A 14,464-nucleotide genomic window follows, 5' to 3' on the forward strand; every position below is an offset into this window, starting at 1 on the left:
TGCTTTGTTTCGTTATGTACTGTAACACTAAACCAGAACGTGTTTGATTAAACATACACAGCCATTTTTTTTAAATCATTGCAAAACTCAATTGTCTTGACTCTGCTTAGTGAGGAAACGGAACACTGTTCCAAAACGGGCACGTTTAACAAAACCTGCAAGAGGAACACACATTCGAGACAGTAGAGGAGATTTTACTAAATAATACCAGTTTATTAGTTCTAGGAAATATACAACCCCTTTTCAAAAAAGTTGGGATGCTGTGTATAATGTTAGATTATTGACAAATATATGCCCACTTTGAAATGAATGCCAGCAACACGTTTCGAAAAAGCTGGGACAGGGGCAACAAAAGACTGGAAAAGTTGTGCAATGCTAAAGAAAACCTGGTGGAGCATCTCACAACTAATGAAGCTAATTGGCAACAGTTCAATTTACATGATTGAGTATAAAAAGAGCATCCCAGAGAGGATGAGTCTTTCAGAAGATGGGGAAGGGTACACACAAAATAGTGCGCACGCAAATAGTGCAACAATTTAATAACGTTTCTCTAGGTAAAACTGCAAAGAGTTTGGGGAACTAATCAACTGCAGTACATAATATAATTAGAAGATTCAGAGAATACGGAGAAATCTCTATACGCAAGGGACAAAGCTGAAAACCAATATTGGATGGCCGTGATCTTCGGGCCCTCAGGCAGCGCTGCATTAAAAACAGACGTGATTCTGTAGTGGACAACACGGCATGGGATTTGGAGCAACATAGGCTGCCGTCCAGATGACGTCTTTTTCAGGGAAGGACTTGCTTATTTCAGCAGGACAATGCCAAACCACATTCTTTATGTATTACAACAGCATGGCTCTGTAGTAAAAGAGTCCGGGTGTTAAACAGGCCTGCCTGCAGTCCAGACCTGTGCCCTGTTGAAAACATTTGCCGCTTTATGAAATGAAAAATAAGACAAAGGAGACCACAAACTGTTGAGCAGCTACAATCCTATATCAAGCAAGAATGGGAAAACACTTTACTTTCAAAATGACAGCAATTGGTCTCCCCAGTTCCCAAATGAGTGTTGTTAAAGATATATCAGAAATAGTTAAAACATTTTATTAAAGTGTGTAGTTGTTAGAAACAGCTGGGGTCATTAAAAAAGTGAGAATGAATTATATTGTTCTATGACAATATCATGGATTTGGGCTAAAATGCTTTCAACACACAATCCAGTTAAAAAACAAAAGCTGAATCTATTCAGGAATGCACAAGAAGTGCATGAAATGTTGTGTATTTTTCATCCAATCTTGATTTACTGAAGTTAATTTGAAGTTGCCATAGCTTCAGACCACCAGGACAGCCATTTTCCCTGGTATGTGTGTGTCTGTGCTGGCGTGAGCCATTCTAATCTCTCATATTATGTTTTTTTTTTACTATGGACATGCAGCTCAAGTCTATCTCTGGCTCAATAGATTCTACAAAACAGCAAAACAAACAGGATATAATGGAATGATGCATAAATACAGTCTAAGCTGCACGCCTACAGAGAAATAGTCGTTTGGACCGGTATTGCCCAAACTCATCACACAGACGGCAGAAGATGGACAAACCTTTGCGACTGCTTAGGTTTTAAATCATTTTGGCTTCATTTCACATTCTTTAATTAAAATGGAAAGTTGACATGTTCCTGATATTGGCAACTGACAGTGTGTATGTGACCAAAACAACTGGATTATATACTGATAGATGGATGGATCATTGACATACTTTTGAAGGGAGAAAAGCTTTCTCGATAAAAAAAAAAGAAAATAATTGCACAATGATTACGTTTATACACTTTCGTAGGATTCTTTTACAGCATAACATTTCACATTATATACAAATATAAAATAGCAGAGGCCTTGCATACAAGACTATGGAAATATGGTCACTGATTTCATTAAAGGGTATAAATGTTTAGGAAGTGAATACCTTAAAACAAGTACCAAAACCTTTTCAAATGTTCAAATTCCAGGTAGGGCTGGGTGATACAAAAAAAAAAGGGGAAACCACCGCCAGATAGTGAATCATAATTCTTCAAAATGTACCTACTTTTCCCATTCTGCATCTTTATGTATTACTTTCAAATCATGAATATATCCATTATGGACCAATTGTGTTAACCTGTAGAGTAAAGCCCACGTATGCATTTAGCCTAGTGGCACAGGCTGTTGAAAGGGTTACACACATGTGCAGAGGTTTCAGAAGCTCCAGATCTTTGGTTACTTGGACTAAAGATCCAGAAAAGGTCTGATTTCAGCAACTGAAATTAAAGGAAAGTAATTAAAAATATGAAAACTTTTCTTTTTGACAGTAGTCTTATTTGACAATATTAAAGTTTGAAATAGAGCATTAAAAGCAATTAGAAGCATACTGTTTGCCCATTTTGAATGTTTTATGTTCAATCAAAACTAATACTAAACTGACAGTGAAATAGCCCAATTATCAAAACGTGCAATTTATTGAACCCAGGACAGTATCAACATTATAAGAGGTATGGTTAAAAGTCATACCATGTGTATACCTACCAAAACCTTTCAGCAAGGCACAAGGTGGTGTAGCATTATGGCCAATGTGCCCCGCCTAATATGATTCAAAGCAGACAGTTTGTAAACTACAATATATCACCCAGCCCAGCTTTCAACTCATGGAAATTACTAAAAACAAAAGCAACAGTGATCAGCCTTTTCCAAATGCATGTAGTATGATGCAGAATGCCTCTGATCCTTCAACAGCTTGTTGTCTCCTGAGTGTGTCTAGGCATCTAGAGTTCCTTTAAAAAGAACACAGACAGAAGGTAACGTCAGATGTACTATACAGACATAAATTCATTGATTCACAATGGCCAGTGAATCAAGACAATGCATTAGAGCAAGATCCCTCAAATGTAAAGTCTGGGATGTGGCTGTCGATCAGGCATTCCACATACATTAAGAGGATCTCAAAGGTCCTACAGGACCACATCATTTGAATGTACTGTACCCCTGCTCTTATTCAAATGCCTTCACTATCACTTGTCTTTTCTTTTCTTTTAAAATTCAAATGCAGCCCACTTCTCTGAACATCAACTGAATATTAAAAAAACAAACACCCAAATATACATAAAAAACTATGTTTGCAATGGCAAATGAAAAAGAAGTCTGGTGATGTACTGCCAACCACCTCTTCCTATCATGCTTGTTTTCAAATATCCTGCTTCCTCAAAGAAAATTAAATCATTCTTATTACTATACAGAGAAAGAAAAACTGATCCAGACCCACCAAGATTTTTTTTCTCCTCCAATCATAAAATAATAAATATGATAGAGGTTTGGCAAAGATGCATGATTGGAAGACAACTTACCTTCTAGAAAAGCAAACTCATCAATGGCCTCTATTGCGTTGTCTGTTAAGACGAAGAAAAAGAAAAAAGCTTAAGAACAACTAGTACACTGCGGGCCTTAGAGCATGTTACAGATTCTGGTCCTGTTCCGCTACAGGCTTTTATTCTGTTTCAGCAGAATCAGGTATAGGTCTAACGTGTTTAATAATGTGACCTGCACACCTTGTGTCTCTTCAGAACCGTTGGTTTGGTGACCATCACAATATGGTCCGAACATTGTTCAATGTACAGTATTGAATGCTCATCAGCTTGTGAATCACATTTGAGTGGCAGCAAGATTACCGTATGTTTGGCATACTAACCTAAATCTTTCCTTTGCAATGTTTTTCTTTTTCCTTGCTGGGCGTATACCAGAGCATCTTTGGCAATCATCTCAACAAAGAGTTCCTGGAAGACATTGGGTATGAAGACAATAATGTTGTAAAACACCCCAGAAAAAAAAACATGATAGCAGGCCCATATAAATATTTTTTGGGTAATAAGGATATACAGAGAGTGCCCAAGGATTGAAAGAAGCACTTGTCAAACTAGTCTGATAACACACACAGGGCTGTCATTACTGTACACATGATACACACGTATTGCTACTGGGTTGGAACAAATGTCTGCTATACTGTAACTGCACTGGACATGAGCAATTTATACGAGTGAATAACACTAAATACTAACTCCCAGGCTTGATTGCAATAGTCCTCAAAGTCCACTACCAAATGCTATGGAATAAATTATGGGAATAGCTAGCCTGCAATGTTGTAGTTTTGACTTACTGTGGCTTTAGCGATGATGAACACTGACTCTTGACTGGCGAGTGACACGTCTGGGTCTGCTTTCATCAATGCCTTAATGCGGGATAGCGGTAACTTTGCCAGACGGTTCTGGGGGGCTGCTACAACGGGCCCAGTTTGATGGTTGTTGTCTACTTCGGCTTCGTTGCCCCGCACCTCTTCCTCACCTTCACACCGCTCTGGGTCCGACTCAGTGGGTGCCACAGGGGCAATAGCCACCGCAACATTTGACGACATTCTCTTGTAAACAAACGAGTTGCCAAAATGAAGGTACTACGATTCAAAACGTAGCTAGCATGTGCTAGTTTCCTGGCGTAGAAAACGTGTTTTGATTCGAGAATCAGACATTTGAATGTCCCTCCCCTTCCACTCCCGCCAACTACTCCTTGTGTGTTATTGGTACAATGGCGCACTTCACGAGGCTGGGATTGGCTTGAACCAATGCCAAACAAACCTTACGTAGGTCTGGGTGAGTGTTCACAACTCCCCAGCGCTCTGAGATGTTGTGAAACATTGACGGACCCAGCGTGCTGAAAGAAAACATGACTGATCCCCATCATTATAATGAAGAACTTCATCATATGTGGTACGTTCACATACCATCTTCACCTGTAATTACTGTTTGTACAATACACTGTATGTAAAAAAATCTTTATTAGATTATAGATAGGCCTGTCATATGGCTTTTGATACACCATGTGTGAGATAATTAGGCCTACATTAGATGAATGTTATATAGCTAGAGAGACAAGTCACTGAATAGCATGTCCAGAGATTTGGTGCTGCTTTGGCAATGTTTGGCATTAACAGAGATTTATTAATACATAATAGGATTGGCAGGGGGATGTCTTGAGGTTAGTGATGTTAAGCTACTCCATTCACACACTCCTACCCACATATACACTATCAGTGCTGTGTTTGAAGGACAGGGATGAAGGATCCGCAACCACCAGGTACTATTTCAATGTATTCTTTTGTGGGTAGAAATATGCACAGATCATATGACTGTCTAGTTTAAACGTCAATTACTCCAGTCTTGGTTATTACCTCTCTCATTCATTGTCTGCTTATTCATCTGCTTATACCGTTTTTGTTCTTGCAACAAACTTACATTAAACATTATACACAGTATAACGTTGTATTAGATCAATTGGACGAAATGTGTAATTCGTAAAATCCAGTGTATGTTGCTGTCGAGGGTATTACGGCATTTTGTATTTGGGAGTAGAATAGTTGAATGGCGCAAATCTCTGCTACTGTATATATATATCTCTGCTACTGTATTTATTTCTGAATCCCAATGCTGTGTGTGAGGCAACTGCAAAAACTCAGACAGCTAGAAAAATCTAATGCAACTCTTTACATTGATCTGTTCAAACACCTTACAGGTTACAGAGAAACTGTAAACTGTAATCCCTTGCATCTTCAGTTGTATTTTTAGAACATAGTGGACAGAACGAATCGCATAAGCCGAGCTTTAACTAAAAGCGGGTCTCTTATCCTGACCTAAATTGGTAGTATTTCCATCAGAGAGAACAACCTATTTTATCTGTCAGCATCCATTAGGCACATAACTGCAAGGATTACAAACAGAGACAACCTTCAGCTAAACCTGATGCAGAGGATATTTGACATAATATTTCCCACTGATTGGTTTTTACTATATATTATGGAAAAAACATAATAAAATTGCATATTCATACATTCTTACAGAGAGCAGGCAAATTGCTTTTGGAAGGAATAGCACAGTCAATGGGTCAAATCATGGACAGACCTTCTTCATCTTCCACCATAGATTGGATGGATATCAAATCGCCCTGAAATGACTTGCTCATTCATAGGATGTTCATTTGTTTCAATTCGTGCCTTTACAATCCAGCATGTTTATACAATCCTCCTAATACAGTGGTAGGCCCAAAATGGTATGATCTTCTATGACATCAGTTAACCCAGGACAGTGTCAACTCTGAGCATGAGAAAACAGGTTCTGGTCTAATATAATGCGTACACTACTCATGACCAATCAAGAACTTATTTATGTCTGCAACATAAGGTAGCAGTGTTGCCTAGTAGGGTAAATGCAGTTTAACAGGCAAGCATATTATTGTCACAATGTGGAATGGGTAGCAATACACAGGTGCAGAGGTTTCAAAAGCAGTTTAATCAAGAAAGACTCACAAGCAGCACACTTGTAGACATATGAACACACATAATGACCAACAAGAAACTCTGGAACAGGGGGAACTTAAATAGGGACACAACAAGGAGAAACAAGGCACAGGTGTAAACAACAATACAAAAGGTCAAGCTGCGTTCAATATCAAAGGACAAAAACCAAAAAGAACAGGCCACATTCAAAAACAAAAGCAAAATCTAAACCGAAAAAAACAGGACCTCACAATTATAAAGTCTGCATTTCTGACTTTTAATTTATGAACGTTAATATATTGATGTTGAAAAATAAGATTTTTATACAGATTTTTTTTTCTGTTAACTGTTCCTGTCAGTGATTGATTTACCATATCAGTGTGAATGATTGAGTTATTTTGCTTTGTGGAAAACAGATCCACAAATACTTCCGTAGGGAGTTCTTAATATTAATAGGGCTGCACAATTTTCAAAGGTCATTGTCTCCAACTTAGACTAATATGAACATCTGAAACAGGGTCTGACATTTACTCTTAATTCTTTAAGTGAGTCAAACCATGAGTGAAGAAGTTCTCAGAGCCTCCAGCACAAAGTGCCACAAAAATAGTTAAACACATACTGTTATAAAACAGTTGTATATCAGTGATCCTTTGATCATTTTGATCCAATAGGATCTAACATGAGTAAAAATTACATTGAAGTAGTTTTGATCAAGGCATGTTAGAAGGAGAAAGTAGGTTTGTTCAGAAGTTGAGTTAATGTTTCTGTATTAACACATAACTAACTTGTCTGGTACCCATAGATTTAACCTCATTGGACGAACTACCCATTGACACGAATTGAAATCCCTACCATTGAACAACCTCAGTCTAGTTAAAATCTCACCGTTTGATTATTTTTTTCCCTTTAGGAGTCAAATCCAGGCTACCATGGCCAAAACACAAAGAAAAGTTGGATAGGAAAGCCAAGAGAAATGACACCTCAATGGACACATCACCCAAAGTTCTTCAAGCCCGTGTTACTATTCCAGAACTGACCCCAGAACAAAGGATGAGACAAACCCCATTTGAGAGGGTGCTTTACGATATGAACCACGATCAGAGGGTGATCAACGACCTCACACTGGGACGAAGGATCTCCTTCTATGAACTCCGGGGAGAAATAGGATGTGGCAACTTTTCCCAAGTAAGATTGGGGATTCATGCCCTGACTGAAGGTAAGGAGGCTTATCGTTTGTCATCCTCTTAAATAGTCAGTTAAAACCTAAATGGTGAATTAATTTATCCAGACAAGCCTGACTTATACAGTTACCAGGGTGACAGTTAAGCTGTTCACTACCCTCTAACCAGCTTTACCTCGTATGTCCCTTTCAAAACACGAACAATACCCCATTGGAGAACGTAGTCTAAGCGGACAGACAGATAACAGGCCCTGCTTAATGGTTTGGATCTGGCGGTATGAAGACATAGCTCAGTAACACATTCCTACTGATCAGCTCCCTCTGAGCTGACCTTGTGTCCAGCCCTCCCTGCCGGCCACCCAGACTCTGGCTCCAGGAGGTATTATGACAGGGTGAAGGCAGATGCCAGAGGACAAGGGGTGGTCGCCTCAACTAAGCACATCCTGATTGCCTCAGATCCCACCTCACCTCCTGTGGTGAATTCATGTCATGTTTTATACGTCTATTTTTAATTTCTGTAGCTAGAGATGCCTGCAGGCTAAAAACACAGGAGAGATGTAGAGATGGGGGGTGAGGAAGGGGAGGGGGGCTGTTCATTTACCTTCACATTCTGCTCTCGGGCTGCATTTTTCGCCGGACCTAAAATAAGACTCAGAGAAGCTGCAATTTAATTACGCCAGTCGCCATGTCCGATCATCCCTTCCTGGTCTCTTCTCATTTCTCTATTGGTCCTCTGAGGCTGTATGTTTCTTTCTCTCTACCAAAGAAAGGGTCGCCATCAAGATCCTGGACAAGCTTCGGCTGGCCAAAAAGTGTCAGTCCATGTTTGCCACGGAGATCAACTGCATGGAGAAGCTGTGCCACCCTAACATTGTCCGCTTGTATGAGGTGATCGAGACCTCCAAACGCCTTTACTTGGTGATGGAGTATGGCAGCGGAGGAGATCTGCACTCACGTATCACCAACAGGGGCCGTTTGTCTGACCTGGAAACCAAGCTCATCTTTGCCCAGATAATCTCTGCTACCAAACATATGGTGAGCTTGATTAGCAATCAATCAAGGTATTTAACAATAGATACACAATTTTTGTACAATAACAATCGTATCCCAACTTGAGAATTACGTGTATTGATTTACCAGCTTACATCAGCACAATTTACCGTTTTTCTATTTCTCATCTCCTCATTTCATAACACAATTTCATAAAATACTATATTTTCCCTTGCCTTTCTTGTAATTCCAGCATGACAACAACATTGTCCACCGAGACATCAAGGCAGAGAACATCTTCTACACCACCAGCTACTGCATCAAGGTGGGAGACTTCGGCTTCAGCACTCCGACCGATCCAACCCAAGTCCTCAACGTGTTCTGTGGCTCCCCGCCATACGCGGCTCCAGAGCTCTTCAAAGAGAAAGGCTACGTAGGTCGTTACGTGGACATCTGGGCCTTGGGCATCCTGCTGTACTTCATGGTCACCGCCACCATGCCTTTCAAAGCTGACAACCTGACTCGTCTGAAGCGCTGCATCTCGCAGGGTAACTACGACCTCCCGGACTACGTGTCCGGCCCCTGCCAAGAGACCATAAGGGGCATGCTGAGGCCGGTGCCCAGCGACCGCCACTCTCTCTCTCAGATCATGACCAGCACATGGCTGAGGAGCGTAGAGTATCCTCAGGCGTACACACCCCTGCCGCAGACAGCCTTCCATCTGGCAGAGGCCTCCCGGTCACTGTGCGTGGAGGAGCAGGAGGTCAAGTCGGCCCTGTCTGATTTGGGCATCAAGGAGGTTCACCTCCAGAACAACACCTGTAGAAATAACCGCAGTCCCCTGACGGGGACGTACCGTATTCTCCTCCACCGAATCCAGAAGAGGAGGTCTGTGGACGTGGTGGGATATGCAGCCCTCTACCCGGAGGACTTTGTGAGTAACAAGGGTCGGATGCCTGCAGCCGTTCTGGACAAGCAGAACCCTACTAGTGTCTGTGTTATCATATAGACCAGGGTTCCTCAACAGAACAGAACCCTACTAGTGTCTGTGTTATCATATAGACCAGGGTTCCTCAACAGAACAGAACCTTACTAGTGTCTGTATTATCATATAGACCATGGTTCCTCAACAGAACAGAACCCTACTAGTGTCTGTGTTATCATATAGACCAGGGTTCCTCAACAGAACAGAACCCTTGTTCCAGTGACTGTCAGGTTAAGGACCTTTTCTTTGGACCAAAACAAAAAAATGTGGCAGAGCGCTTACACTTGAAAACACTTAAGAACTTAAGGTTTCATACAACTAACTGCAGGAAGAGTTAGCATGTCCAAGGGACCACTGCTGCTCCACATGGATCTGACATGCTGAGAAACAATTCCGCGTGACGCAGAGTCTAGCAGGGGAGACTCTAGCATGCGTTCAAACACACACACACACACACACACGCACCCACACGCACACACACACACAGTGCTGTCAGGGACCCACTGTTCCTATAGTTCAGTGTAGACCATGGGTTGATAAACAGCACCATCTTGTGCTCGCATCAGTCATTACATTTCAGGACAGCTCAAACATTTCAGGACCGCTCAGACAGAAAAAAACACAGGCACTGGGATTCAACTAAATGAAACAAGTACCAACAACACAGCAGCCATGTTTGATTTCAGCTTCTTCTGTACAGTAATTGACCTAAATGGGTCTGGTCACTCAGCAGGGCCATGTCTCTCACACTGGGCTTACAGCCGACGGTGGAGTGACGCAAAGGATTAATATTATTTTCTGCATCAGCATCTTCCAAGCCGACTTAGACCATTGCTTTGTCAAAATATATCCCAGGCTGTACAAGGACATCACTAATCCGTCTTACTGTGATACAGGAGAAGTGCTTGGTTGGGATATGAATTGGAAGAGATTTGGAGACTGGCTCGTGCCCTGTTATTTTCAATGCAACATGGGGGTAAACAATACAAACCCTTAAATACCTATACTGTATGCCTTTAACTTTAAAGTAACTACAAATATAATTAATTTAAATGTAACAAATGTGTTGTAAAATGTGTAGTCATGGCACCTCATGGCAAAGAACTCTCTGAGGATCTGAAAAAAGAAAAAATGTGTTTTTGTAAAAGCACTTTGTGACAACTGCTGACAACGGCTTCATAAATACATTTTATTGATTTGATTGATTGTCACTTTTTGTGCTTAGCTGAGCATATCCACAGATCTTCATTTTGGCCATTCAGTGACTTGGAACAAGTCCTTTAAACATAAGCCTGATGTTTTTTTCAGTGGCATGGTGTACTGCCATGCTATTTAAATAAATGTTCATGCTAACAATACTGAAGCCAGATTTTGTTTCATTTCATCTACATCGCCGTGGTCAGTTCAGGGGGCATCCTGCAGATGGAATTACACAGCAAGTGTGACGGCTGCTCCGCTTGGGTCTGCGTGCTCTCTCCCTCTCTGGCGCTCCACCTCGCCAGTGTACTGACCGTCGGCTTGAGCAGATGACGGCAGCGCACCCGTCACACCCACACACCTGTTTTCAGTTAGCCATTATGATGTCTATTTAGGTTCCTCATTTTCACCAGCACCTCACGGGTTATTGTGTGTGTGTGTGTGTGTGTGTGTGTTTGTTTGTTGGGACCGTGTTGTGCTGCTCTTTTTGATAAAGAAAAGAAACGTGATTCCTCGTGTCAGTGTTGATTTGTTACTTTCGTTTTTGCCTCTACGATATGACATTTCTTACCATTTCAATACAATTTGTATTACTGGAGTATGCATTTGTTAAACGTTCACATCATCAATCTCATATAATGAATTTTAAAGAAAATAGATAGGCCAACAGTACTGTGCAAATATCTTAGGCACCTGAAACTCAAACTAAAGCCACTTATTGTTTATATGTAAATATAAGATATTTTTTATTTTTTCCCTTTTTTTTATTTACAAATAAATACTACCCAAATGGCTTTAACGTCCAGGTGCCTAAGACGTTTGCACAGTCTGTATATTAATGAGTATGTTGATCTCCCAGTGAAAGCTACACAATGTCCAAGGCCTTTTTAAAGGTTTTACAAGTTCTTTTTAGATAATTCTAAACTCATCCTATGTCCTAATACAAATCAGAATGGTTGTGTTGTATAAACAGTTGCAGTTTCTCTAACTGATCTCTCAGCTTACTTGATGTACACATACCCTGAGGTTATTACCTCTGTGATCTAAGCCATGATAAAAGCTGTCATCACTGTTCTTTCATTCTTGTGTGCCAGCCTCAACATGTTTCCTAACACACCTGTTTTGATCTACTCCACTGATTGGCAGCCTGACAGGGCAATAGATTTTGCAATAACGGGGCAAAAACGAGTCAAGGTTTTGTCCTGCTAAGACAAGCATATTAATACAAAATAATGGAGAGAAAAAATATCAAATTACCCAAAGCCAGTGCCAAAGTGGTCCTGCCTTGACTTGAAAGCTTTACTTTTTTTTTTTTGCAGTAACACACCTCACAAATCCAGGACAGGGAATCCCTCTCTCCCCAACAGTTGCCATTCTGGATACGAAGCTTGATTCAACCCTGGCCTTTGACAGCTACATCTAACAAATATGTAAAGCGTCATTCTATCACCTCAAGAACAACTGCAGAACACTGTCCCATCTTCATCCTCAATCTAATGCATAGCAGCTTCTCCATATCTCCTGCAGGCTGAACTGATGGATTCCTGACAGGAGTCTCCAGAACAGCACAGTCAGGATTCAGATGAGTGTGTGGGAACACCATCACATCACCCCAATGTCTACCTGTCATTCTGGACGCAGAGCCAAAATCCTCAGGTCAAGTAGTAGCCTTCTCGTCCACGCAGCCAGGGCTAAGCTCCCCTCCTTCTACTGTAGCATTCAACTGGACCACCCCTAGCCTCTGTAATGCCTTTCACAGTCCACTTGAAGGCACCACTGAGGCAGGTAAATGCTTTTATCTAGAGCAAGGGTGTCCAAACTATTCCACGGAGGGCCATGTGTCTGCACGTTTTCGCTCTCTCCTTGTGCTTGATTGACTAATTAGGTTACTAATTGGTTAGTTTCTACCCTCACCTGGTTGTTTAGGTCTGAACTGGGAACCAATTTATAGGAAAAACCAAAAACCAGCAGACACTAGGCCATCCGTGGAACTGTTTGGACACCCCTGATCTAGAGGTTTCTGATTTCCTTACAACGTTACATATTATGAAAGTATATTGGAGGGGATGATCATTTTTGCAGTTGTGGCAGTTGTGGGCAAGACTTCTGCATCATAAAACATGTGACTGTCCTCCCTCAAACCTCTCTACAGGTCAATATGCTCAAAAGCTAGCCATTAAGCGGTGCAAACATGGACACCAGCTGTTTTACACTTTTACGTGCTACAGCCACCCCTTAAACTTACCCAACAGCTTAACTGTAGATCCAGGTCACAGCCCCTCTGTAAAGAATGGCTTGCTTTGTGAATATATACAATATCTCACAAAAGTGAGTACACCCCTCACATTTTTGTTAAAATATTTGATTATATCTTTTCATGTGAGAACACTGAAGAAATTACACTTTGCTACAATGTAAAGTAGTGAGTGTACAGCTTGTATAACAGTGTACATTTGCTGTCCCCTCAAAATAACTCAACACACAGCCATTAATGTCTAAACCGCTGGCAACAAAAGTGAGTACACCCCTAAGTGAAAATGTCCAAATTGGGCCCAAAGTGTCAATATTTTGTGTGGCCACCATTATTTTCCGGCACTACCCTTAACCCTCTTGGGCATGCAGTTCACCAGAGCTTCACAGGTCCTCTTCCACTCCTCCATGACGACATCACGGAGCTGGTGGATGTTAGAGACCTTGCACTCCTCCACCTTCCGTTTGAGCAAAATGTAATTTCGTCAGTGTTGTCACATGAAAAGATATAATCAAATATTTACTGTCTTGTATAACATTACTGGCTTGAACTGTATTGGATCAGGAGGAAGTTACTGTAACGTCTGTTACTGGCCTGAACTTAGGACCTCCACTTAATAAACACATGACCACTAGCAATTGAGTGGATCAAACGTGGACGAAAATGTGAGGGGGTATACTCACTTTTGTGATATACTGTAACTTCGTCCTGATCCAATACATTACTGGCTTGAACTTAGGACCTCCACTTTATAAACACATGACCACTAGCTATTGAGCGGATCAAACGTGGACACTTATGACCAAAGATTACATATTACACACCTCCATGTGCTGAACTTACAAAGAACCTTTCAAACTGAGCACTCTTCCCAAAAAACTTTGTTTTGACTTGGCATTAGAGCAGCATACTTCCAAATTCACTGTACCCATTTCAACTCTCACTCACTCTTTGTCTTTCAAGTGAGTCTGTTTTGTAATATTAGGTTCGGGCCAAAAAACTGTTTCCAGATGTGTCTCATTGCTCTTGACATATGAAAGTCAAGAGTTCTGAAACGTTGCTCAAAGTCTACTTTCTTTAAGTTGTTTTGTACAGACTCATATACAAAATATATGGATGTGAAAATCTCAAAATAATGTGAATTGTGAACTATAAACAATTTCCCAAATAAATGACTCTCAAATCCATTTTAGAATGCATAAAAAAAACATGATTTGTTAAATCCTAAAACGCGGACAGTATATATATATATACAGACGAGTGACAAATTAAAAGAACAATCTGGTTCCATACAGGTATGCTGCATGATACAATCAACTAAACAGAACCTATACGACATTGACAGATTTAATAGCAAAACACGAACAGGCAAAAAGCTAAAACTAAATGGCAGGAACAAGGCAGGCAAGCAGAAACACACACAACGGCATGCGAGACACTATAACTCCACAAGGGCTGAACAGAATTGGGCAGAAAGCAATCGAAACAAAAAGGACAGGCTACGTTCATAAACAAAAAG

At 40.8% G+C, this 14,464-nt stretch overlaps 2 protein-coding genes across 5 annotated transcripts; one reads left to right on the top strand and one right to left on the bottom strand.

Moving 5' to 3' along the window:
- Window positions 1-1,146: 1,146 nt before the first annotated feature.
- Window positions 1,147-4,552, bottom strand: pole4 (polymerase (DNA-directed), epsilon 4, accessory subunit). Its single transcript, XM_010871529.3, has 4 exons — window positions 4,177-4,552; window positions 3,712-3,796; window positions 3,371-3,412; window positions 1,147-2,800 (listed from the first exon to the last, which is right to left on the bottom strand). Exons 1-4 carry the CDS (start codon window positions 4,429-4,431, stop codon window positions 2,784-2,786), a joined length of 399 nt encoding a protein of 132 aa, XP_010869831.1. The 5' UTR covers window positions 4,432-4,552; the 3' UTR covers window positions 1,147-2,783.
- A 131-nt stretch (window positions 4,553-4,683) lies between these two features.
- On the top strand, window positions 4,684-11,135 carry LOC105011482 (serine/threonine-protein kinase NIM1). 4 transcript variants are annotated; one of them, XM_034293780.1, is made up of 5 exons: window positions 5,015-5,147; window positions 7,253-7,558; window positions 8,289-8,557; window positions 8,766-9,446; window positions 10,901-11,135. In XM_034293780.1, the coding sequence occupies exons 1-5, from the start codon at window positions 5,126-5,128 to the stop codon at window positions 10,940-10,942; spliced, it is 1,320 nt and encodes a 439-aa protein (XP_034149671.1). In that variant the 5' UTR covers window positions 5,015-5,125; the 3' UTR covers window positions 10,943-11,135. The 4 variants fall into 4 exon arrangements, with proteins under 4 accessions (XP_010869832.1, XP_034149671.1, XP_034149670.1 ...); XM_034293779.1 differs by lacking the exon at window positions 10,901-11,135 and adding an exon at window positions 9,581-10,632 and having other exon boundaries at window positions 8,766-9,527; XM_010871530.4 differs by lacking the exons at window positions 5,015-5,147; window positions 10,901-11,135 and adding an exon at window positions 4,684-4,780 and having other exon boundaries at window positions 8,766-10,631.
- The last annotated feature ends 3,329 nt before the right edge of the window (window positions 11,136-14,464 follow it).

The sequence above is a fragment of the Esox lucius genome, chromosome 8 (assembly GCF_011004845.1).
Source record: "Esox lucius isolate fEsoLuc1 chromosome 8, fEsoLuc1.pri, whole genome shotgun sequence".
NCBI classification, from domain to species: Eukaryota; Metazoa; Chordata; class Actinopteri; order Esociformes; family Esocidae; genus Esox; species Esox lucius.